The following is a 26,413-nucleotide window of genomic DNA, read 5'->3' on the forward strand; positions in this document are numbered from 1 at the left end:
TCCATCTATTTTAGCCCTTTTATCTTTTCAAATCATTTTTATGCTCTTTATTCCTTCTATAAATTTACATTTTTGAGAAGCTCTTTTGTCTTAAGCCAATTGTGGTTTAATTGTACTGTAATATCTTCCCCACTATTCTAGTTCCTATCTGTCCCATCCAGCAAATGCAATCTGGATGGAGATACTGTTCCTGTAGAAGACATATGTTATGACTTCTTCATTCATTCTATTAATGCAGTGTTTCTCAACCTCCTCAAGTTTAAACTGGGTGGACTTCAACTCCCAGAATTCCTCCAGCCAGCGTGCTGACTAGAGGAATTTTGGAAGCTGAAATCTGCCCAGCTTAAATTTGCAGAGGTCGGAAACATTGTACTAATGTTTCGCAAAGAAGAGGATGCATCGTTGTCAATCGTTATTAATGATTCGGTAATCTTTTTTTTTTCTTTTGCTTTGATTTATATGCCGCCCTTCTCCAGAGACTCAGGGCGGCTTACAATGCGTTAAGCAATAGCCTTCATACTTTTGTATATTTATACAAAGTCAGCTTATTGCCCCCACAAACTGGGTCCTCATTTAACCTATCTTAGAAAGGATGGAAGGCTGAGTCAACCTTGAGCCTGGTAAGATTCGAACCTGCAGAAATTGCAGGCAGCTGTGTTAATAACAGGGTGCATTAAACCACTGTGCTACCAAGGCTCCTGTTACAGAGCATCGTATTACTCTCTGAAAACACTTTGTACCCATTCAAGAAACACAAGACAGGCTGACTGTGATTTACCTGCTACTATTTTACTCCAGTGTGTACTCCCTAAAGTCATTGCTTCCTTTAGAATGCCAAGATGCTCTTTATTTTTATTGTAGCAAATTGCTTACACATTCACTTGAGCATTTGTTTACTTCTTTTTGTTGCCTTTATTCACCAGTATCTATATTTCAATCAAAAGCTCCTGGTTTAGAAATTAATCGTTGGTTAATTTTATAAGGTAACGCACTATGTCAATTGATAGCATTATTAAATAATTAGACATCTATTTGCAAGTTTTAATGCAAGATATTTATTGCAGAAGCAAAACATTTACATGAAAATGCAAGGTCATAGGAAATCCCAGTAAGTTTGCAATTAGCAGATTTACATAAAAATAAATCTCTGAGTTTGATAGGACATACTATACTTCTAAATTATTATGCTTTGTGCTGGGTAGTGTATAAATCACTGATGGAATAATGAATCTGAACTATAACTGTAGAGAAATATATTGAAAGAAATATAATTAAAGAGGGCATGTCTGAGCTTTAGAGCATCCAAATATACTGTAGAAAATGCATTGTTGACAATATATTAATGTATAACAACTTGCATTAGCTTAGCTTTGAATTTCTTTGAATTAAATTGTTTAATGGATCCAATATTTAAATATTCACGAAGAAATAGTTTGATTATTTTACAAAGACCATTTATGTGGCTACCCTTATTTTACAAATATATTAATCAGAATGATTGCTCCATTGTAAAGAGGAGCTGTACTTGTCCATTTTTAGCAAAGAATCTAATGCTTATAAATTTTGAAGCAGAATTGGCTTTATGTGTTAAAATGAAGATGAAATTTTACACAGAAACATTAATTAACTGTATAATTAGTCCTTGCTGGAAATGAAGATATGTTCTATACCCAAAACTGTGCAAAGAGAATTGGAGAGTGCCCCTAAGTTTTCTAACCACTACTAAATGTTGAATTTATAGAAGCTGATACAGGTTAAAGAAAAGTTATAAGATGCAAAGATGGTGAAAATAAGGTTTGCCAAACAGAGAGTGCTTTTCAAGGATCTTTGAAGGTGATGAGGCAAAATTCTAGGACGAGCTATTAAAGGGGAAAAAAAATCTCTCAACTATACACCAAAATTCTTGATTGAAGTTCCTTAAGAATGCAGGTGATGTGATTCAAGGCCTCACAGCTAAGCTGACATCCAACTGCGCCTGACCTCCGAAGCACAAACCAATGCTCTCAATTTTCTATTATTGTACGGTGGGTAGCGCATTTTGTTCATCATCTCCATGCCCATGCAGCGTATAAGACAGCCACGGAAGTGAGTAAATGTATCAAAAGTAAACTTGCCGTGGTATTTGCCAAAGCCACTGTATCCTGCAATATTAAAAAAAAAATCATATCAAATCTATTTATTCTTTTTCATCAGGCAGGACAATACCTGCCCTTAAAAAAGGTTTTCCCCCTTAGTACTTACTATAAAAGGTTTAATATTCAAATGGATATTTTTAAAGAAGGGACTAAAGAGAATTCAGTAGAGACAAGCAAAGCTTAATTAAATAATAATTTCTTAGTCTGCTAGGTTTCATGATCATTGAACTACAGCTGCCTTAATCCACAATAAAATGAAACTACTTTTTTTTGTTATCATGATATCTAAAAATTGAAGAGAAATTAAAGATGCACAACAGTTTATCCATGTTTTGTAGCCAAAATGCAATATTGATTTACACAGAATGTTAACCTGTATTTAGTATAGTGTGTGATCAGGCCTACTGACCCAAAGCTACTTATCCTGTTGAATATTTTTGATCATGTTAGTACCACTTACAAAATCAAAAATATTAAGCCCTCTCCTTTTACTCCCATTTACCAGTATAACGTAGACCACATTTCCAGCCCTCTCCTTTATTTATAAATAACCACATAGCTTATAGCACAGTGGGATATATATTATTTGATCACATTTGATTCAATCTGCAAATATGCTGGACATAGTAAAAAAAATGAAGTGTTTGTCTGAATGAAAAACATCAAGTGGGAGAACTTTTCATGTTGGAAGGTAAGGATAAGGATGGGGGCAAGAAATGGAGACAGTATAGAAGATAAAAGGTTAATCATACCAATGCCACCAAATGGTAGGGTAACTGTTAGTGCCTGCATCATGGTATCATTGCCGCAAAAACTACCACTGCTAGTATGATCCAGTACCTGGTGCACAACCTATAAAGAGAAAAAGAATAGAAGAGTATTAGGAGTCCTGTTCTTAATGTTCCAAACACGAGTTTGATCAGGTCCCAGCTCTATAATAATATGGGACATGATACAAACAAGGGACTTTAACCTTTGAGCCACTACGAACATTTAGAATGTTGAAAATGTGCCACAGACACACTCACAAAATGGCTAATATTGTAGATGGGGCCAATTAGCCGTTTCCTAAATGTCAATTGGAAGGCAAAAATAAAGAATCTTTATGAATCTTAGTAAAAAAATCGAGAGATTGAAAATACACATGACCATTTTTGGACTCACCCACCCTGATTTCTACTTTCATGCTCTGATCATACAGAGCCAAGAGTGAGGAATGGAAATAAAAATCACAAGTTTGATTAACATAATCAATGTCCTCTCTCAAGCAAGTCTAGGACAACTTACCACAACCAGATCGCCATGGATGGGTGGTGTAACTAGGTGGTCACAGATGGGTGGGCATGGTGGGTCAGTGCAGTGGCCATGGCCAGGTTGGCATGGATGACTTGGTGCGGATGACTCATCATGGCTAGGTGGGCACAGATGGATGGGCATGGCCAGATGGGCATAGATAGGCGGGCACAACTCAGTTGGCACAGAACAAGTTGCCCCAGCCAACTGGATGTGGGGACAACTTTGTGCCCCACCAGAAGAAATATCAAACCATAATGTGCACCAGAGCCCTGCAGTGGTCAATCTGCCGTCCCTGAGAACAATTTCCCCTCACCCTCTTCTTTTTGTTCTGGCTGGGCCTGGCCCATCTGGTTACTCCTGAAGGAATGCATCATGTAAGGCTGCCCTCCCCCCCTGCCAGCTAGAGTTTCTGCATCGTCTCAAGATCCCAGCAACCACCCGCCTGCTTGCCGGTAAGAAAGGGAGTGGGATTGGAGTGGAGTTCTCTCCTCTTTTCCTTGGAGAGTTGCAGAGAGAACTATGGCATGGCGATCTTCCAAGTGGAGAAGAACTCTGGGCAAGTAGGTAAGTGGTCGCTGACGATTTGAGCCAACACAGGACCTCTGGACAACTGGGGAGGGACAGACTTCCTTGATGCATCCCTCAGGAGCAGCCAGGCAGGTGAAGCGAGGTGGGCCAGGCCAGGCCTGGCCAGAGGAGGAGGAGGAGAAGGAAGAGGGCAAATGGGGAAGTTGTTCTTGGGGGCAGTGGATTGACCACTGCCAAATTCCAGTGCATATTAGGGGCTGGTGTTTCTTCTGGTGGGACACCGAGTTGTCCCCACATCCAGTTGGCTGGGGCAACTTGTTCCATGCCAACCGGGTCATGCCCACCCATCTGGGCCCACCTAAGCATGATGAGTCATCCGCACCAAGTCATCCATACCAACCTGGCCATGCTCACTCTGCGCCAACCCGCCTTGTTCCACACCGAGTGGGTCGCACTCACACACCTGTGCCAAGTCAACCACTCTGATCTGGCCATGACCACCCATCCATACCCACGTATCATGCGCTGACTTGGCCACTGTGAGTCATCCCATTCTATTCTCAACCAAGGGCTTTTACATCATAAACTCAGGAGTTTCTCTCAACTTCTCTGTTCCCAGATAAAGAGAAATATTTTTCTTTTAAAATGCATAGGAGACCTCTGAGGTATAGAGCAAAAATGTCAGTGTCTGATTGTGGGGATAGGGCAATGGGGGGGGGAATGGGGGGAATCTTCCCATTACCTCTGATAAATAGTTGAAATTACTTCCAAAAAGTTGGCAGGTGTCCAGGGACAGAGAAAGAAAGGACTTTTCTTCAGGAATCCAGTGCAATTGGAATCTAGGAGATAGCAAATCTCCAAAGGATTCCATGTGCCCCAGAATGAGGGCTGCGCCTTGGCCCTTATTCTTAACACTGGTACACCACAGGGTTGCGTGTTGAGTCCCTTACTCTATACTCTTTATGTACCTGTCTGCATTCCCACTCACGCTAGTAATACTATTATTAAATTTGCAGATTTATATTTTTATTTTTATATTTATATTTTATTGAATTTGTATACCGCCCTACTCCCGAAGGACTCAGGGCGGTGAACAGCCATAGAATAAAACATATGAATACAAAATTTAAAATAAAATAAAACGAATTAAATAATTTGGCTGAAAATTTAAAACCCCAATAATTTAAAACCAAATTTAAAATTTCCATTTAAAAAGGGGAAAAACTTAGGTTAGGCCAGCTTGATGAAATAAGTACGTCTTGAGCGCGCAACGGAAGGTACGCAGATCCGGGATCCTCCATCTCTGGGGGGAGCTCGTTCCAGATAGTAGGTGCCCCCACAGAGAAGGCTCTCCCCCTGGGGGCCGCCAGTCGACATTGTTTGGCCGACGGCACCCGGAGGAGCCCCTCTCTATGGGAGCGTACTGGTCGGTGGGAGGCTATTGGTGGTAGCAGGCGGTCCCGTAAATAACCAGGTCCTAAGCCATGGAGCGCTCTAAAGGTGATAAACAAGACCTTGAAGCGCACTCAGAAGACCACCGTGAGCCAGTGTAGCTCGCGCAGCAGAGGTGTTACATGGGAACGCCACGTCGCTCCCATTACCACCCGCGCGGCCGCACTCTGTGCCAGTTGGAGCCTCCGAGTGCTCCTCAAGGGGAGCCCCACAACAGTGGTGGGACTCATCTCCGGGTAGGATGAGTCTGCCTATCGAGATGAGGTGGACCACTTGCTTTCATGGTGTGGAGACAACAATTTGGTCCTTAACACCAATAAGATCAAGGATCTTATAGTGGACTATAGAAGGAATAAATCAGACATCCAGCCCTTGCTTATCAATGGAGACAGAGTGGAGCAAGTGACCAGTTTTAAATTTCTGGGTGTTATCATAAAAGAGGACCTGACCTGGGGCACTCACATTGCAGCACTGGTTAAAACAGCCCAGCAGAGATTATACTACCTGAGACTTCTCAGGAAACAACAACTGAATGAAACACTGCTGTTGGCCTTCTACTGTTGCACCATAGAGAGTATTTTAACTTACTGCACCTGGGTATGGTTTGCCAATTGCACAGTGGCAGACAGGACAGTGCTCCAAATGGTTAATATCATTGCCCAGAGGATCATTGGTTGCCCTCTCCCCTCTTTGGAAGAGCTTTATAGCTCCTGCTGCCTTAAGAAAGTTTGAAATGTTCTTAATTATCCATCTCATCCTGGGCACCCTTTTTTTGAACTATTACCCTCTATCACCCAGACTGTATTACCAGTGGGCAAAGAACTGCTATCATGTTGGTTCATCACAGCTTACCACATAAACGTATTTTGAAAATAGTGCAAGTCTCCTTTCTTTTGGCCATTGTGGATGGGGTTATGGGAAATACGTAATCCAGATTCTCCCACATAAAGCATGCTGTAACTAAACAGTATACCTTGCAGTTAGAGGAGAAAGCATACAAAGCTAGTGGGCGTTCTTGGCAATTGATGAAGTCTATGGCTTCCTCCATATCTTTCACAATGAATATTGGCAGGATGGGCGCAAAAATTTCCTCTTGCATGACTGGATCCCATTCTTTCACATTCACCAATACTGTGGGAGCTGTAATGGGCAAAAAATCACATCAAGATCTGTTCCTTTTATATACTATAACTTTATCATCCAATTTAACTAGAGTTTTAGCTTTCCCCATGACTACATTTCCAATACGCGACACCAGAAAACATGTCTGTGTTCTTGCTTTATTTAAAACAGATTTTCCCAGTTTCTCACTTGCCAGCTCATTAAACTTCAACTTTCATAAAAAAACTTACTGTGTGGCCAATGACAATTAAAGTCCAACATATTTGATGCACACCAACTTGGAAGGGTGATCTACAGCCCTATATCTACTGATAATGCACTTCTTAATAAGCTTGATTGATTATATGCCATCATCCTTTTCAACTCCTAGTGACCACACAGATTTTCTCCATTGTACATAGATAGTACAGCTAGTCCTTGACTTATGATAGAAATTGACCCCAGAGTTATAGTCGTAAACTGTGCCTGTCATTAAGCAAGTCATAAATTGACTGACTCAATTTTACAGACCACTTTTTTTGCAATGATGATTACGTGAAGATAGTGATTGCTAAGCAAACTTAGCAATTGTTAAGCAAACACATTGTTTGCAATTGTGTTTTTTTACCAGAAGTAAATGAAAAAATCATACTGAGCACATCAACAAGGGTACTGCAAACCTATAAAATGCAGGCTGGTTGCTTGGTGCTCAAAAGGCAATCATGTCACTATGGGTTGTAAGTTTTTTTTTTTTTTTTGAGGTCCCTTGTAATTTTGAATGGTTGATAAATAAGGACTTCTGAGAATCACAAAATGTCTTCCTGTCTTTCCCAAACTCCAAATCTGTCTTCTTTAGTCTTCCTCCAGTCCCAAGTTGTATACTCACCAATGTACCGCTCAGACTCATCAGTCTCTCCACCTATGGCCACATGGGCACATTCCAGCAAAGCTTGGGCACGCTTGAAATGCCTGTCATTCACCATGCGGCCATAATCAGGTGACTCCTTGGGTTCGTTGCCAAAAAATTCACAGATAGATTGGCGCAGACAAGGCAACAACTTCTCTTGTGCTTCAATTGTACAGATCACATAATCTGGTGCAATGCATGTCTGTCCAGAATTGAGGAATTTTCCCCATACAATTCGGTTGGCTGCATTCTGGAAATCGCAGCACTTATCCACATAACAGGGAGTTTTACCCCCCAGCTCCAGAGTTAATGGTGTCAGATGTTTTGCGGCAGCTGTCATGACGATCTTTCCTACACGGCTATTCCCTAAAGAGATATGGCAAAATTTGGGTCAAGAGAGATATATAACGTAACAGGCATCCTATATCAGAGTCCTCAATTCTGTGCTCAGAAACCATCTGTGTTGGTTTTTTCTCTCTAACATTCTTCCATACAGTTTTGCAAAACTCTATACAAATTGTTTTTTAAAAAATCCACTAAGTGTAAATAACAGTTGGCAAAGCAACTGTTTCCAGTGTTTCCTACAGTTTTTATTTCATCCAATCTTATTTCGTCTGTAGAAACTGTTCTTTCCACCTCCTCATTCAAGTTATTAAAAAGTATCCATTTAGAGCTAGAGTGTATTAGGGACAGTCCATTAAAATCCCATGTCAACTTGCTGTCAAATTCCTGTTGTCTTGTTAAGATAATCCTGAGCTGTTCTGGCAATGAAAGAGAAAAGCAAATCTGAGAAAATTTATGTGGGTTGAAATGAAGTACCTTCACTGTGTGGAAAAAAGCTCAAAACTGATCTTTTCATTATTTCAAACAGCTGACATTCTGCATCAAGCATAGGCTTTTTCCTACCTGCAGTGTGACTACTCATCTTTTCTACCACTTGTGGGCAAGATCTACAATCTAGAAGCTGCTGACAGGCGAACTTAAAAATGCCACATGCAACAGTTTCCCTGGCCTAACTTCTCATTAACTCAGATAAAACAGTAAAGCAAATTCCTCAATATGCAATGCCTTCTAGAAAGGCAATGTATTAACTACAGAGATAAATTCTACTGCAGATGGGAGGTAGGGGCAGGGTCATAAAGGATGATGTTAGAGAAATTATCTGAAGCTTTCAGTTTCAAGGATGCTGCAAACAACTGTAAATGCAGGGGAATTGTGAAGGGCCCAAAAAAGCAATGAATTACCACACTGCATCATTAATGCAGACATTAATGATAAATATTTTTAAATACTATTAAAAGAATAACATGAAAAGGATATTTAAGAAGAGAAAATCACCTGTATAGAAGATATAATCAAACTTATTTTTCAGTAATTGTCCTGTTTCTTCAGGACCAGCTGTCACCACAGCAAAGGTTTCCTATAAAATAGAAAAGGAAGTTCACATCCAATCAAACTAGCCTCCACATCACACAAGTGATGTTTTTTGTCCCTGAAACGTTGCAAGGCAAAAAGCCTCTTGGGAGCAGTTTGGAACACAGAAATGATGCAGTAAATTGAAAGTAATTAAGATTTTTCTTAAAACATTTTAATTTCAAATGAGATGTCTGCTTTTGATGTAGTGAGCATATGGTAATACAGGTAGTCCTCAATTTATGACTGTTATTGAGCTTGAAATTACAGCTGTAAATTGTGCTGGTTGTCAAGTATATCACCACATGATTATGTCTGATTTTATGACCTTTATTACAGCAGTCATTAAGCAAATGCAGTAGTTATTAAGTGAATCCATTGTCTGCAATGGGTGTTTTTTGTCAGAAATCACCAGTTTTCAGCAAAAAAAATATCATAAATTGCTATCATGCAACTGCAGGATGCTGTAAACAACTGTAAATGCAGGCCACTTGTGAAATGCCCAAAAATGCAATTATATAATCTTGGGGGGTGGGGGGAGGGGGCATCAGAAGTTCCAATCTGGCTTGTAAATAGTCCTGGGATGACAGTTGCTGAGTGACTGGTAGGATTTTGGGGTGGGGGATCTAATCTTCCTATGAGAGTGGAATTGTCTTACATTTATAATAATTTCTAAGCCTCAAATCTCAAATCTTCCTCTAATGTCCCCAAAATGGTTTTCCATTAAAATAACAATCTATAGTCAGTTTACCAGCCTCAGAAGTTTACCATCCATCACAATCCAAAAGAAAATACATTTGGGAGTGGGGGATTTCATATGAATTGGGACAGTTGGAAATAATCTGACTCAGTTTCCAAAAATACATAACAGTTTGAAATTAGTTCAGAACCAGTGGGTTGTTTTTTTTGTTTTTTTTGAAGGGGCCCAAGGAATTACAGTTAAAATTTCTAGGAAATTAAGGCAGGTGGCAGAGGAAAAGGCAAATCAAAAACCCTCAGTTTCATTTTGATTTTTTAACAAGGTAAATTGGAAATTAATGAACTCACCGGATCCATATAACAAGGCAATGCTTCTGCAAGAAGCCTTTCAGTGTAGCTGGACAGCTCTGAAGGTTTGAGAACCACACAATTCCCTAACATGGGGAGAGGATATTTTACCAAAGTTGCAACAGATAAACATCCATCACCTACCTGGATCTCCTGTAAGAACACCCATCAGATGTAATATCTAAAATGAATTGGAGATAACTTGTTACTCACCAGCTGCAATGGCACCCACAAGGGGCAACAAAGTAAGTTGGATAGGATAGTTATAGGCTCCAATGATCAGCACCACACCATATGGATCCTTGCGAATGAAGGCAGAATCCATCATTGTCAACTATTTAAAAAAAAACAAACAGAAAAATCCATGACATCAATTGGGTGAAGTAGAAATGGAAATTAATAGAGGATTTTGTAAGAGTGGAAATACTTTGATGCCTGCTTTCAAATTAATATTTGCCCTAATGTATACAAATTAACATTGTTTATCCTCTCCTTTGTCTTCTTTTTAAAGGCAAGGCTTTAATACCACAGACATTTGAAAACCTGTGCCAAAGTGCTTTCATTTTCAGTCATGTATGCTTGATTTGTTTGGTTAATACTTTGTTTAATCTCAGTAAGATTCCATCTCGATATTTACGTCAAGTATTTCTGATATAAAAAAGAATTCCCCATGCTAATTGATTATGAGTGTGTATTTCTGTTGCAGCTTGGGGAGCTGACACATACGAGTGCGCACACATTCATAGTGTATACACTTGCCCTCCAGGAAGCATAGTAGACCATATCATGGAAGGGAGGGTCCAAAATAGTGATCAATTTTAGAAGTCCTAGGAATTGTGAAGAGTGTGTTTTTACATTTGGAGGAGAGGGTTAAGGAATGGAAGGATTGCCTTAATGGAATGGAATGACCATATTAGGTTTACAAGACTTTAAACCCCCAACTTTCCCCAAACCCATCTAACAACTTCAACTCAACTATCCTGTTTCCCCCAAAATAAGACATCTCCTGATAATAAGCCCAATCGGGCTTTTGAGCACATGGCAATAAGGCCAAGTGCTTATTTCAGGGTTCAAAAAAATATAAGACATAAGGTCTTATACAAAATAAGGTCTTATTTTGGGGGGAACACGGTACATGTAAATTTAATAACAAAATCAAGGGGAAAAGGCCAAAATGTTTGATCTTATCACACATTCCACAAGGCTCTGAGGGCAACAGGGAGCACTATCATTGACTTTATGTCAAATATGGATTTTAAACATTCTGTTGAAGGTCAATCTCCCTGAAGATTGTAAGGACCTTTATGTCAGCTGTAGGTAGGACCAAAGAAACCATTCAGGTTAGGGAAAATCCAAGCATAAATGGGATGATTCGTTCTCTTTTCTTTTTTTGTGACATCCACTTTTCTCTCTCCCCTCATGTAGTACGTTTGGCAACTACTGTTGTTCCTACTAAAAGCTTGAATCAACAGCTTGCAAAGAACTCTGAAATCAGGTCATAGGCTCTACATTCCTACATTTGCCTTATATATGCATGTAAAACATAAGGATAATTTCACACATAACAGTTAAAACATTTTAATTTCTCTTGCACTGTGCACTGATGAGATTGCTGATCATACAGACTAGAAAGCAAACAATAGCTATAAGTAACTAGGATTAACTGAACTATGAAGGTTATACTTTGATTTATTTGAAGGGTAGTAAATTGGAAAAATCTGTTCTAAAGCAATGTGACTTCAATTAATCTAAACCGAAGTGCAGAAATTATCCTTAAAAAGCAGCTAGAACTTGTTCCTCTGATGGCAGGAAAAGTATGACCCTACGGATCTTCATTTAGAAGCTGACCCAGAACCTGTACATATCAATAACCTGATGTCAACCTGTTACATTAAATTACAGATCTGGTAATTCTCAAGTACTATGGGACGGGTAACAGGCAGGGAAGATGGAAACATTAATACTCCAATAGTTAGAGATTTGTCTTCCAAGATGAGCATCCACCTGTTTTGAAAGGACACAGGTAGAAAGCCCATCTTCTGTTTGATGAAATAATACACCCTGTAGACTTTCATCCCTATCCAACATAAAACCATTTCTTTCCATTTGTTCTTCACCCATTCAGTTTAACTTCTTACTAGACTCTTGTTCACATTTTCATCCCTCATCCAGCAGTGTAAGTTGTTCAAAGCGTAGGCCAGTTCATTTCTGACTGGCAAAACCTCCGTGATCTCAGTTTCAAAGCAGGGCTGTGGAGAAGAAAGACAAAATGAGATACATTGGTGATATCCATACCGAGTACAAGAGGTGAACTATGAAGCAATTCATTGAGCTAAGTTGTGTCGCATTCAGCACATAGTACTGCTTTGTCATGCTATCATCCCAATTGATTCAGGAAATTTAATGCTTGAGCTTTACACCAGGACATGGCACTACGCGGTACTCTTTACAAGAGGTAGATACAGGTAGTCCTCGACTTACAACAGTTCATTTAGTGACCATTCAAAGTTACAACAGCACTGAAAAAAGTGACTTATTACCATTTTTCATGCTTAATAGTACCATTGCAGCATCCCCATGATCACATGATCAAACTTCAGATGCTTGGCAACTGGTTCATATTTATGACATTTGCAGCATCCTGAGGTGAAGTGATAGATTTTTGCAACTTTCTGATAAGCAAAGTCAATGGGGAAGTCCAAGTCACTTAGCAACTGTGTTACCAACTTAACATCTTCAGTGATTCACTTAGCAAATGTGGCCAAAAAGGTCGTAAAATGGGGCAAATTTCACTTAACAAATGTCTCACTTAGCAACAGAAATCTGGGGCTCAGTTGTGGTCATAAGTCAAGGACTACCTGTACTTAACCCTTAATCAGGCAGAAGGCTTGCAGACAAACTCAATTACAAATGAAGCCGTATATAGTCAAATTATTCACTATGCAAAGAAATCAAAGTCTTGATAAGTTTAGACTTTTTCTACCCACTTTTCTGAGATAATATATATTTGGCTGTACTCAATCATTTTATGAGAATGGTCAACTATGTTTACATAATGATTTTCTGTAGACTGATAATTGCTGCTTGCCACCTTGCTAAATTCAGCTCTCATGGCCCATACAGAAAGTATTGTTTCCTGTTCATAACTTTTTCATCGGAAATCCAGCAAAGAGAAAAATGGAATAGCTGTGCCATGTCTATTATGGCAAACAAGTCCATCTGCAACTCCCCTCTGAGCTGCCAGATGCTCTGGATGAGAGGCTCACTCACCTTGTGTAGGTCTGCACACAGGGCATGCTGGATATCTATGGCCCTTTCCTCCAGAAAGTGGCACAGAGCCTCCAGCTGACTGACTCGATACTCTCTTGGACGCGTCTTTCCTGTCATCCAGTTAGCACGTAAGTAATGCACTAGGTCAGTGTAGGAGTTTGTACTAGGACAAAACAAACACTCATAGAATCAAAAGATTGATGGAAGAGCCCCACTCTTTTTATCATTTATGTTAATCCTGATCCTGCAAGGCAGGGTGCCCTGTAAGAACTGGATGCATAATCGTATTGCTTTTTTTTTTTTACTTTAATAACAGAGTTTGCAAATTTCTGCCATGACTCATTCCCAACACTTCATACAAAGACTTCTATTTCAGACAAGACTCAAAATAATATTTTCCCTTTTGATCCACACTTGTGTCATTCTTTTTCTGAAGAATGTCATCATTTGAGCCAGAAGTAAGGATAGCTGCTGCCATACTTTTCTCTTGTTTGTTTGTTTGTTTTTTTACAAACTCAGCTGGTCATTCCCAGATAATAATCAAAGTCTTTTCTTTCATGTTTGGAATCAAAAATTAAAATGGTTGATGTGGTGGAGCATACTCTAACTACTTAGGACAATTGTATCTGTGTTCTGGCTTCCAGCCAGCCATACTCCTAGGATGAAGCAACTTTCCCCAATCTAGTGTCCTTTACAAGAGATAGATCACAGCTCCCATCTTCTCCAACTATTCATGGTTTTGACCCTTTTGACAGTCTCTCTGCTGTTTTATATGCCAGGCAGTATCTGAATTTTACACCCACTGTCAGACATGGCCTTTTGCACATACACTGTGCAAAAGATACATTCAACCTCTCTTCCTTCTTCTGATGAACAAATAGCATTCTTTTAAAATATGAGGACTGAACTATGGGGCACAGAGCAAAATGTTTATATGTCTGAATTGGGAAAACAAACGGAGCATACCATCTCTCCATCAGTTCTGATAAATGGCTGAATTACCACTGTAAGTCCAGAAACAAAGAAGCCAGAGGACATTTCTTCAAGATTCAGGTTATTAATAAGGAACAGATAGCTGATTCAGTTAGATATTGCATGAAGTTGTAAGTTCTTTCATTTGTGTTACCGTAGAAGTTTTCATCTATGCTACTCTTATTTCACTACACGGACATGCATTCTGTGGGTTTTCAGAGACAGTCCAAGATTTACTTTATAAAATTGAGAGTTGATGTATAACTTGAAAACTACCTTTCTCCTAAAATCATTAATTACAGCAGATCAGCAACAACCCATAATTTGCTATGAGCATATTATGTATTTGTATAAATCAGGCTTATGGATCATATATCCTGATTTAAAAAAAAAAAAGTTTAATTTTATTTTTTATGAGATTGACAACTGAGATGATCCATTCTGGTCCAGAATGCAGCTGTCCACACAGTATTGTGTGTTCCAAGGTTTGCCCATGTTACATCTCTATAGCCCAAGCTGCACTAGCTTCCAGTTTCCTTCTGGGTGCAATTCAAAGTGCTGGTTATCACCATTAAAACTGTACATGTCATGGGAACTGTTTATTTGCAGAACTGCCTCTCCCTAAGAGTGCCTGCCTGTCCTACCATATCCAATAGGTATTTCTTCCCTGAAATCCTATCACCTTGTGAGACTTCAAAAGTGAAGGTCATCACAACCTCTTTTTTTTAAAAAAAAAATCCAGAATAGAATAGAATGAAATTAGTAATTGGAACTGGCTGCAAAGCATCCGAAGTGTACGGTGCAGAGTTTTTGCTTTTGTTTGACAATTTTATTGTTTCATGGTTATGTTTTATAGTTACTGCATTTTATTGCTGTTGTGAACTGCCCAGAGTTGTTTCAAGACAGCTAGTCACACAAAGCTTCTAAATAAATAAATAAAACCCCTTTCTAAATGAAAGCTTGATCTGCCATAGTGAGTCCACTGCTTACCTATAAATCAATTTAAGTTCTCCATAGTACTTTTTTTTCCTAGTATGGATACTAAGCACCTGAACAAAGATACTTTTCTGTTAAAGAAACAAATGTTGCAGGAAAGCAGCAGAGTATTTGGCCAAGGACCAACAGACTGATGTACATAGAAACCAACGGATTCAGATCAGGTTGATGCTACTCAACTGTTACATTGAAATAATTACTTTCACAAGAGTTCCTATTGTGAAATTTGGGCTGTTGAATCCCATTGATTTGTTCACGTTGGCTGCAAAGAATTACAAAATACCTTTGAAGTCATCCGGTTGAGCAGTGACAAACTGCCAAGATGTTTGCAGAGCCTTCCTGGAACAACTACAACTCACATGCCTGAAGCTTGCTAGAGTTACAGGTGTCACCCTGCATTTCCCAAGCTTGGGGACGAAATCAATCGCTTTGTACCAGGGGAAGTAACTCATGCAGAAGAATAGTTCATATAGACAGCCATTACAATGACCTTTTTAAATACAAGATGCTTTTATAATTTATCACTCATTTTCTCAGTTACCCTGATTATTTTTATTCGCCTCACAAAGCATTCTGCACAATAGGCAGGCAGGCAGGATGGACAATGATGCCAAGCAATGTTGGAAAGAAGCAAGACAGAACCTACTGTCTGTCTGCCTATTACAGGTAATACTCCGCTTGCAAGTATTCATTAAGTGACTATTCAAAGTTAGAAAGGCAGTGAAAAGACTTATGGCCTCCCAAAGGTGCTTTTTCAGGAGGCAACTGGATCTTCTTGTTTTTTCTTTTGAAGACATTTCGCTTCTCATCCAAGAAGCTTCTTCAGCTCTGGCAAGATAATGGGGAATGGAAGGATTTATATTCCTTGCAGACAGTTGGCAATCTGCATCCTTTCAGAGGGTACAGATAGAGGATGCAGATTGCCAGCTGTCTGCAAGGAATATAAATGTCTTCAAAAGAAAAAACAAGATGGTCCAGTTGCCTCCTGAAAAAGCACCTTTGGACTTTTTTCACTGCCTTCCTAACTGATGATGACTGAGAATCTCTACAGATTTTTGACTTATAGCGTGTTTTCATACTTAACGACTGTTGCACCACCCCCATGGAGATATGATCAAAATTTGGGTACTTGGCAACTGGCATATATTTATAGCAGTTGCACTCTCTCAGGGTCATGTGCTGACAATTTGTAGCCTTTCCAGCCAGCCAGCAAATTCAATGGGGGAAGCCAGATTCACTTAACAACTGCAGTGATTCGCTTAACAAGTGTAGCAGAAAGCTCGTAAAATGGGGCAAAACTCACTTAACAGTTGCTTTGCTCAGCAATGGAAAATTTGGGCTCAGTTGTGGTCATAATCAAGGACCATCCATATCTTGTTATTACAGGTACAGAACTGTTTGTTATGTGGAGAGATTATATTATCCCAGGTCTTAATCTAACGTTCGTCTCTAATGTATAAAATGTGTCTGTCTTCATCTCTGTTGCCCCCTTGTGAACACAATTCTAAATCCTCTCTCTGGATTCACACATCATGTTAGCCCATAATGTGATTTGCTCAGTTTTGATGTAACATCTTATGATAGTGATGGCGAACCTTTTCGGCATTGAGTGCCCAAACTGGAACACATGTGCATGTGCGTGCATGTGTGCACGCCAGCACCAGAAACCCAAAGACCAGCTGGCCGGCAGAAGCATGCCTGTTTTTTGGGCGTTTTGGGGGCCATTTTCAGGGCTGTTTTTGGCCCAGAAAATGGCCTGAAAACACCCAAAAAGCAGCCTAAAAACAGCCAGGAAAATGGCCTGTTTTCTGGGCATTTTTCAGGCCATTTTCCAGGCATTTTTCTGGCCAAAAATGGCCAAAAAACTGCCTAAAGACAGGCCAGAAAATGGCCTAAAAACATCCTGGAAAAGAACCCAGAAAATGGCCCCAAAATGGCCCTGGAAAACAGCCTGGTTTTCTAGAAACCAGAAGAGCAGCGGGCAACAGCGCACGTGCCCACAGAGAGGGTTCTGCGTGCCACCTCTGGCATAGGTTTGCCATCACGGTCTTATGAGAACTCTGCCACAAGGGTTTACAGTGTAGCATGATGTGTGAACAACCTTCTCAGTATAGCCTCAGTAAATCCCTAGACTCAGGTGAATGTGCTTCTAATTCATCTCTGTATATGATGTACTCTCATGCCATATACTCACCTGACTGATTCTTCTGTTTTACCAATAGAATATCACACAAACTGAGCTCAACAGAAAATACAGTCTAGTAATCTGGAGGGATCTCACCTAACCTGTTTTCCTCCATGCCAATTTTTTACCTTTCTGAGTCTTGGGATTCGCTGGAACTGCCCCAGGGTCTGGGGGACTTTGGATTGGATCTCTCTGGGGACCAACTCTGTGGGTTTCCACTTGGGTTTTCCTGAGGTTGTCTGTTTTCTTGTCTTCTTCTACCTTGCCATGAAGAGCCACTTTGGCTGGAGCCACTCTGAGTATATTGGGGGTTTTGTTGTGGCTTCATATTGCGACTCTGCATGCCACCTTGTTCGCTGGTCCAGTCCTCGGGTCTGCACTTCTTTCTGATAGTCTGCCTCCCCAAACTTGCAGGGCTCTGGGTGCTTTCATCTTCAAGAGGAATTTCATGGACTTTGTGTTCATCCAAGGTAGCATCTTGTTGGTCTTCAGATTTCCTGGGCATGTCCTCAATTTTGCGTTGTTTTATGCCTGACTGTTCAAGAAATACAGTTGGCTCTATTTCTCCAGCTAGAAAAAGAGAAGAAAATAATCAAGCATGCTCTTTTGCTGCTATTAAACCCTACACCTTTTCTGTGTATAACTGCTAATGTTTACTATTTCTGTTAAAAGGGAATAATAGGTACACTAAGCACTAAGTCCATTTCAGGAAGATTTTAATTCATTAACACTATTCATGGATTCACCTCTATTATAGTCTATATTGAAGAGAACAGGATTTGGAGCTATAGTCACAAGTTGTGACATGTCAAGGCATTCCCTGCCAGTTAATAAAAACTACATATATTTTAAATTATCACAAATATTTTTAAGTGCAAAGGGAGCCAGCCAGGTAGGAAGTGAAATGAGATGATAAAATCATCAATGTCATTTTAGTGTATTGAGAGAACCACATTTTTAAATGGTGTAGTAAATTGATTGTAAATTTTACTGAAAAGTGGCATTGTAAACCACTGTGTAGAAAAATTAGATTTATGCTTTGTTTTTAAACTTGCACTTCAGCATTAAATAACTTATATGGAATCCCCTATCACACCTCCCCCCCCTCTCTCTCTCACACACACACTAACTTGCAGTTTGAAATGATACATATCATTCTGCTGTTTTTGTAGCCCAATTTTCCACAGCTGGTGGTTTCCAGTCCAGTTATACTGGACTGCAATTCCATGAACTGTGAGCAAAAATGCTGTTGCAGAATTTTGGGAATTGTAACATCTGCACATTTGGAAACTATTGAAGTGAGAAAGGTTGGTGATTGTAGTAATAGACCAAACCAGATATAAATTCAAATAGCAAATTGTGTGTGTAGAAGTATTTTTAAATTCAGTAGGAACTTTTTCCAGAGTTTTCTATGACTGCAGTTTGACAAAAGAGCTGACTTGCAATGGGAGAATGGTATCCAATTTTAGAAATATGTATAAATTCTAGTGCTAAATAAACTAAACTTAAGCCAACACTAACTGAACATTTGCCACTTGAACAGATCGAAATAATATTGCATAGTAACAGATTTTCAAAAGTACAGTAGAAGAGCTTTATAATTAAAAAACAGAAGTATAATAGAAGCATATGCTATAATAGTATGCTTCCTTAAATATGATGGTGTTTAAGCTTCTGAATAACATCATGCCTATCCATGTGTATAATTGTATGGATGTTCTGTCTTTCTTTCAAGGAATTATTAAAACATTCACAGGCATTGTTCTCTTTTATCCTCATAGTAACTTTGAAACATGCTGAGTCTGATTTACCCATAGACATCTAATTAAAATACCAGGCTAGAGTGGATATCTTCAGTCAAAAACCATTACTTATCTCTGGGTGAGCAACGCCATGATTGATTTTGCTTCTTTTGATTTCCATAACTAATATCTAGAATTTGGAAATATTACATGTGCGGGGGGTATGAGAGCGGAGGGGGCACTTGCACTGCATTTTGGGGTTTCGTGAGCATTCGTGCACAAGTACTTGCACTTTGGGCACTCACCACCAAAAAGGTTAGCCATCCCTGATCTAGTTTAATGAAAAAAAGGATTGGGATAACATGATAGCATATTTGAGGGGCTCCAGAAAGACAAAGAGGTCAAACTATTTTCCAAAGCACCAAAAGGCAAGACAAGAAACAATGGTTGGAAACTAACCAAGGAGAGAAGCAATATAGAACTAAAGAGAAATTTACTAAAGGTGAGAGCAATTAACCAATGGAATAGCTTGCCTTCAGAAGTTTGTGGGTGCTCCATCATTGAAGGCTTTCAAAAAGAGATTGGACAACCATTTGTCTGAAATGGTATAGGGCAGTGATGGCTAACCTTTTTCGCATCGTGTGCTGTGGTGGGTTTCAAATTTTTTTACTACCGGTTCTGTGGGTGTGGCTTGGTGGACATGACATGGCTTGGTGGGCGTGGCAGGGGAAGGATGCTGTAAAATCTCCATTTCCATCCCACTCCAGGGGAAGGATACTGCAAAATCCCTATTTCTTCCGATCAGCTGGGACTTGGGAAGCAGAGAATAGATGAGGGCGGGACCAGTCAGAATTTTTACTACCGGTTCTCTGAATAACTCAAAATTTCCACTACTGGTTCTCCAGAACTAGTCAGAACGTGCTGCAACCCACCTCTGTGCTGGTAACCATAATGTAATGTGCCCCCTGTGCATGTGTGAATAAATCCCCACACTCCCCCTGCCTCCCCATGCATGTGCACGTGACCCCCCCACGCTCCTTCCGCGCATGCGCATGCAACCCCCTGCCTCCCCCATTTTGGGGTCAGCAGGCCTTCCTGCAGTTTCCTGGGCCCAAAAATGGGCTGGGGAGGCAGTGCCCCCCCCGACCACGTTTTGGGCCTAGCAGGTTTCCCTGCAGCCTCCTGGGCCAAAAACTAGCCAAGGGGAGCATGCCACCCCCCAATTCCCCCTGCCCCCCATGCATGCATGTGCGATCCCCCCACGCATCTCCCACATGTGCCCACCCCCCCTTCTGAAAATCAGCAGACCGGAGGGAGGCGCGCGCGCATGTGCGGTGGAGCCAAGCTGGGTGACGGTGTCAGCATCGAAGTCTGACAGACGGCTTGCGTGCCCGCAGAGAGGGTTCTACATGCCAGCTGTGGCACATGTGCCATAGGTTCACCATCACAGGTATAGGATCTCCTGCCCGAGCAGGGAGTTGGACTAGAAGACCTCCAAGGTCCCTTCCAACTCTATTATTCTATATTCTAACATCAAGAATTGGTGGAGTTCTACTTAGCATGCATACCTCATTTTTCTGTAGTTTTAGGGCTGGAATGGCTCCAAACCAGTGGTGAGTTGTTCCCAGTTCACAAGAACCGGTAGTAAAAAAATTTAGTAGTTCGGAGAACCGGTAATAACATTGGCTGGCCACGCCCCCGAACCGGTCCCCAGCCCGGTCGCTGCTTGCTTACCCCGCCCACCTCATCAGAGCCTTTTTTTAAAAAAAACTTTTAAAAGCATTTTTTCTACAACCTCTTCAGCTGAAAAAATGCTTTTAAAAGTTTTTTTTAAAAGCCTCTGATGATCACGTGGCTCAACTGGGATCTTCAGAGGCTTCTGAAAACATTTTTTCTGCATTTTCTCAGCATATTTGCCTGATCGTCAGAAGCTTCTAAAAGCATGTTTTCCTGCAACCATCAAAACCTGCAAATATCTCATAAAATCAACCAATGGCAGATCCAATGGCCTCTGCTTTTCTCTGTTCAACCTTTCAAGTGACTTACATGCCAACACTTACATTCTCCTTTTAAGTGACCTACATACAAAGAAGTCATAATAAGTGAGGCAATGCTTTGTCCTAAAAACCTGAATATCATGCCAGTTTCCTTAAAAGTGTTATCCCTTTGGAAAACTTTGCAATTATTGTAATTATTGTAATTCCAAATGACTAATTAAAGGACTCACAAGAACAATTGTGTAAGGATCCTTATGCTCAAGTCTATATATAGAAAATTCATAATTTGCCCCAGAACCAACTCAGTGACTGGACATTTGATCAGGGCCAATTGTGGTGGTGGGGGGGTTAGGGTTATATTGTGATGCTCCAACTGCTGAACTTTGGACAATATAAGACTCTGCAACTACTCTTGAGATATTTTTGGTGGCCACAGGTTCATAATGAAGTCAATGATTACATATTGCCCTTTTGTACTTGAGCCAAGCTGAGCCATGCTGGTATGCCTTCAGGCTTATTATTATCTGTGCCTGTCTGAATCGATCATGGAGAGCAGTATCTTTGGATTTCCTTACGGATTTGCCACAATCAGAAAGTGCCACCACTTGGCCCTATTCACAAATAAAGATAAGATATAGGAAGGACCAGGAGGAGGGGGGAATAGGTTTGAAACAAAACAGGTTGGATAAATTATTAGAATCTAAAGAAGGGAAATTAATTTCAAAAATCTACAAATATTTACTCGAATATGATTTGGCAGAAGAATTAGTGAAAGGGCAGATGATAGCATGGGCGAGAAACATCGGGCACAGCCTACAGCTAGAAGACTGGGAAAGAGTTTGTGAAACTAATTACAGCATGACAAAATCGGTGGCCTACAAAGAAAATCATTATAAGATGTGGTATCGATGGCACCTGGCCCCTGCAAGACTTGCGAAAATGTACCCAAATGTAGATCCGACCTGTTGGAAATGCAGAAAAACACAGGGAACCTTCTACCATGCTTGGTGGCTTTGCCCCATCATTAAGAAATACTGGAACAAGGTAAGGATATGGATAAGAGAAATTACAGATTGTGAAATTGAATTAGAACCTGAGATTTTCCTATTGGGCATGATCAAAAAGAACATCCGAAATGACATAAAATACCTAATACTTCATATAATCACAGCGGCAAGATTAGTATTAGCACAATTCTGGAAAAGCGATCGATTGCCAACAGATCAGGAATTAATACAAAAAATATATACATGCACAGAGATGGATAGACTAACCTTAGAGTTACAGGATAAGGAAGACTCTAAATATTATGAAACATGGAATAGATGGTACCAATGGATAAACCAGAGGAAAGGAAATGGCTACAGATGAAATTTAGAAGAAATCAATATAACAAAAAACAGCACTGTCAGAGGTATAGAATATGGAATACTTTATTGTATGTTTATATATATGTACATATAATATATATATTTATATAGAATAATGGAAATTAGTTAATAGGTGACGTTTATGTACTGTATATGTAAATTTGTCTCTCAATTGGGAGAAACTTGTACGTGTTTTCTTTTTAAATGTTCTTTCTTTTAAACAATAAAGTTTATATTAAAAAAAGTGCCACCACTATTATGGTTATTGTAGATGAACTTGCAAAAATGGCACATTTCATTCCTTGTATTGGTTTGCCAAATGCCGAAAGCTCTCACAACTGTTTATATAAACTATATTTCATTTACATAGTTTACCTGATCACATGGTTTCTGACTGTAGTCGTCAATTTATTGCCAAATTCTGAAAGGAGGTCTCTGAAGATTTGGGTATGCAGATATATGTGTTCTATACACCATCCTTCCATTCCACCTCTATCTCCCATTTCAGCTGCTAGCAAGCCTGAACATAAAGTTGCTAACATCCTGGATTCCTGGTTATATCAAGATTGCCTCCAGTATTTTATCAACTGGAAAGGCCCCGAGAAATGGTCTTGGGAGGATACATCCCAAGTGCATGTTCAATATTTAGTTTGATGGTTTCATCAATGTAATCCTCAATAACCTCACCTTATGATAGAGTAAAAGGGGCCCTGGAGGTGAGATAGAGTTATGAAGATTCAGAATCTGATCTTGAATCTGAGAGTGTTGCTCCAGCTGCAGCTGTCCTTTAGGGTTGTCAGCTTCAGGAATCAGGATTCAATTAAGGCTGATCAGCCACAGGCATCTCCTGTTCACCTGCAGCAGTCAGAGGATAAGGCACAATCCCCTAGCCCCAGGTTTAGTTGCTCACAGGGGCAAGCAGAGCAACACTCTTCAATGAGGCTCCTTTCTAGGCAAAGGAAGAGGTGTGAGTAATTGCAGAAAGAGAACATTTACTTCCTCCACAGAACTAGCAATCTTTTTAAAAAGCATTAAATACATGTTTATAAGCCTTGATAAGTGTCATGGTAAGCCCCCGTGAGGCATTTATGCAAGCAGATGCCTTCATGGAAGGCGGGTGTATATGATTTTTCCTGGAGTCCAAGCCAAAATGGCTCTAAGGGTAACTCTCAGTGACCAGAGGGTAGGGGAATGCCTGCGATAGCCTATAATGGGCAATGAAATCTCAACCCTTGACCATGTCAGTAACAAAATGTTCAATGAAACATGCCAAATCATGTCTCTGGCCAAAAAGAAATAGACTAAAGACATTACTTAAGAATCAAAACAATTAAGGATGTCTTCAATTTGTCTAAATGGAGGGTAAGATGAAGAGGATATCATGAAACACAGAAAAAAGAAATACTAACTGGGGCATATTCATATCATAATCATGAGTACAAAGAAGGTCCTTTCCCTCCACTTATGAGCAACTCAAAATAGAGGACAGAAGTATTTGAAAATAAATAAATAAATACACAAACAAACAAAGTGGAGTTTAACTTGCCAAGTCAAGTGTACCTGGAATCAGAGACTGAGCTAAAGAGCCTTGCTCTAAAACACTTTCTGAGTCTTGTCAACTTCTCAAGTTGTGTGAAGTTCAAATCTCAGAATTTCTCAGCCAGGAGGGCCATTGGTGAGAATTCTAAGAGCTGAAATCCACACATCTGAAAGTTAACATGTTAGGATACATGCTCTAATATCAGAGGATTACCAAAACTCAGATCTTCAATTAAGATAACATAAGTGTTATTTAATGAAGTGTTGATGCCCCTTTCTGAAATAACAACTTATCTTTTTTTAGGTTAGCATTCCTGGGTATATAATTTGCCTCAGGATGAAGTTTGACCTCTGCTGAATTGTCTAGAGTTCTAACAGCTGCTACTATAATATCATAATATTCCTCCTTGGGAAATAGATGTTTCTTTGCTTAAACTGCCCAATCTCAAAATAGGGCCAGGTTTCACTAAAGCTTTTGCTTGTCTTTGACTCTGCTTTGTCTTGGTACTGGGTTTAGTGGGGCAGATATTACTGTTTCTGTAAAAATTAAGTGTCTTAAACAGTTGAAAGAGGGATAAAATGGTTGCTAGTAAAGTGGTAAAAACGATAGCATTTTCTGTTTCAATTCTGTTAAGCATCTTGTTTTTCCATAAAATTTTGTTATAGCATACACTTTTTAAAGCAAAGCCTATTCTTGTGTATTTAATTAGATATAAACCAAAAGTATGTTTGCACATAACAGATTTGAAAATCAAATGCAAATCTATAAAAGGAGTTAAAAAGAATGCTAATATTGCATCTTTTATACTGTACTTAGTCTTCAGATTTCATTGAATCTTGTGCTCCTTTCTTTTATTTTCAAAAAGCAGGCTGAATGATTGAAAAACCACTATAAATACACTAGAGTTTAATATAAATTATATTCCTCATCTCCCTGGAAATATCGTAGGAAAACACCTTGATAAAACCTATTATTGCTAATCCAGGCTGTTCTCTCTAGAAATTGCTTGTTTTTAGATGGGACTTTGCTTGATCTTCCTAGAAAAGGATTTCTGCTCTGGTATTGCACCCTATTTTGTCATAATTTATTCAAGTGCTTCCATAAAAAGTGACACAGTGCAACAAAATAAATAAAAGTCTTGTTATTGACCCCTGAAAAAGGAATGGCCACTAGGAAAAGAAACAAGATAATGGCATTATGCCCTGGGCATGCTGGCTACTGTAGTCCTACCCATTCAGGATACCAAGTGTGGATCTTCCAGATGAGGTTATTCTCATGCAAGCACCTGTCTCATTTCATAGGGACTCCATTGTTCTTGCTTTCTTTTTTATTCCATTGAAAAACCTCACATTTGAAGTCCCCTAAGGAAGCCTCTTTCTTTTTTCATACTGGATGTTGTTGTTGTTTTTATAAAATCCCACAATGAAAGATTGGACAACATAGGTCCAAAGCAACACGGACGTCTTGATAAGATTTACTGTTAGGATAGGCATCCTTAAATCTTTGGTATTCACTTAGGTCAACACCTACAATATGCCTTTGTGGTGATAGCTCCTGGTTGCCTCTTTCTAACACCTCAAGATTTAATTCTAATCCTTTTCACTCTTTCCAAGAAATTTTGCAACACCTGAGGCTGAAGTCTCCAAATCAGTAGGTACATTGTTTTGCATGCTGAGGAACATGCTCCTCCCTAAGTTTTTTTTTTTTAAAAAAAACAAATTTAACCCACATCTTAATTGCACACTAATTCCTGCCCTTCACTTAACCAACATAGAAAACACCAGATAAACAAAAATCCTTTTTTGGCTCAGCATACTTTCTCTGTACTTTATCCCTGGAAACAATACCTGGGCTTCTTAATATATTCTTATATATCCAAAACATTCATGCAGTATTCATTTTTACAATTATTTTATAATATATCCCTTATATCCATTTTACAGATGTAAAATCTGTACAGTTTAAAACTGTAAAATCTTAGAAGAGAATCCGATTAATGGTCCCTTAACTCCCTGGACCCATAGCTAAACTGGCAATATCAAAGTGGGACAACCTAGTGTCCTCCATATATTTGAGGCTAAAAAAAATTTCTCTTGTCACTGGCCACACTGATTGCAAGATATGCAGATTGCCATCTCAAGCAAGTAAGAGGAAAATCTAGAATTTGCTTCCAGCCCCTATTCTTCTTTGGTACCTGTTTCCATTGTTGTAGTTGTATTCCTCAGCCTCTACTTCTGCTTCTTTCTGCCTGGCTGGTTCTGGGTGCAACTGGTAAGTGGAAGTTTCTTCTCATTTATTTCTGGAGAACTGTTTTTTATTCAGCATGCTTATGTTGGTTTGTTTTCACCTCAGGCCAAGCTGATTGGTTGTTAGCCAAAGCCGTCTTGTAATTCATTGGTTGCTGAAGGTGCTGTGGGTGTGGCTCTGCAAAACCACAAGAATGGGAAGGGAATATTCAGTGC

At 39.6% G+C, this 26,413-nt stretch overlaps 1 protein-coding gene across 1 annotated transcript; it reads right to left on the bottom strand.

The window, feature by feature from the left end:
- Nucleotides 1–1,031: 1,031 nt before the first annotated feature.
- LOC117675330 (aldehyde dehydrogenase family 3 member B1-like) lies at nucleotides 1,032–26,376 on the bottom strand. Its single transcript, XM_034433860.2, has 11 exons — nucleotides 26,146–26,376; nucleotides 17,431–17,872; nucleotides 13,150–13,312; nucleotides 12,018–12,128; nucleotides 10,093–10,213; nucleotides 9,880–9,965; nucleotides 8,758–8,839; nucleotides 7,399–7,785; nucleotides 6,385–6,551; nucleotides 2,888–2,987; nucleotides 1,032–2,141 (listed from the first exon to the last, which is right to left on the bottom strand). The coding sequence occupies exons 1-11, from the start codon at nucleotides 26,153–26,155 to the stop codon at nucleotides 1,954–1,956; spliced, it is 1,857 nt and encodes a 618-aa protein (XP_034289751.2). The 5' UTR covers nucleotides 26,156–26,376; the 3' UTR covers nucleotides 1,032–1,953.
- Between the last annotated feature and the right edge of the window lie 37 nt (nucleotides 26,377–26,413).

Source organism: Pantherophis guttatus, chromosome 1, assembly GCF_059756535.1.
Source record: "Pantherophis guttatus breed Tessera chromosome 1, ASM5975653v1, whole genome shotgun sequence".
In the NCBI taxonomy this organism is placed as follows: domain Eukaryota; kingdom Metazoa; phylum Chordata; class Lepidosauria; order Squamata; family Colubridae; genus Pantherophis; species Pantherophis guttatus.

What these genes read in the sequence shown, in the direction of transcription:
- LOC117675330 (XM_034433860.2), bottom strand. An exon ending in TGTGGGTGCCATTGCAGCTG is followed by an intron (nt 9,966 to 10,092) that starts GTGAGTAACAAG and finishes TCCCCATGTTAG; the next exon opens with GGAATTGTGTGGTTCTCAAA. An exon ending in TGATTATATCTTCTATACAG is followed by an intron (nt 7,786 to 8,757) that starts GTGATTTTCTCT and finishes ATATCTCTTTAG; the next exon opens with GGAATAGCCGTGTAGGAAAG.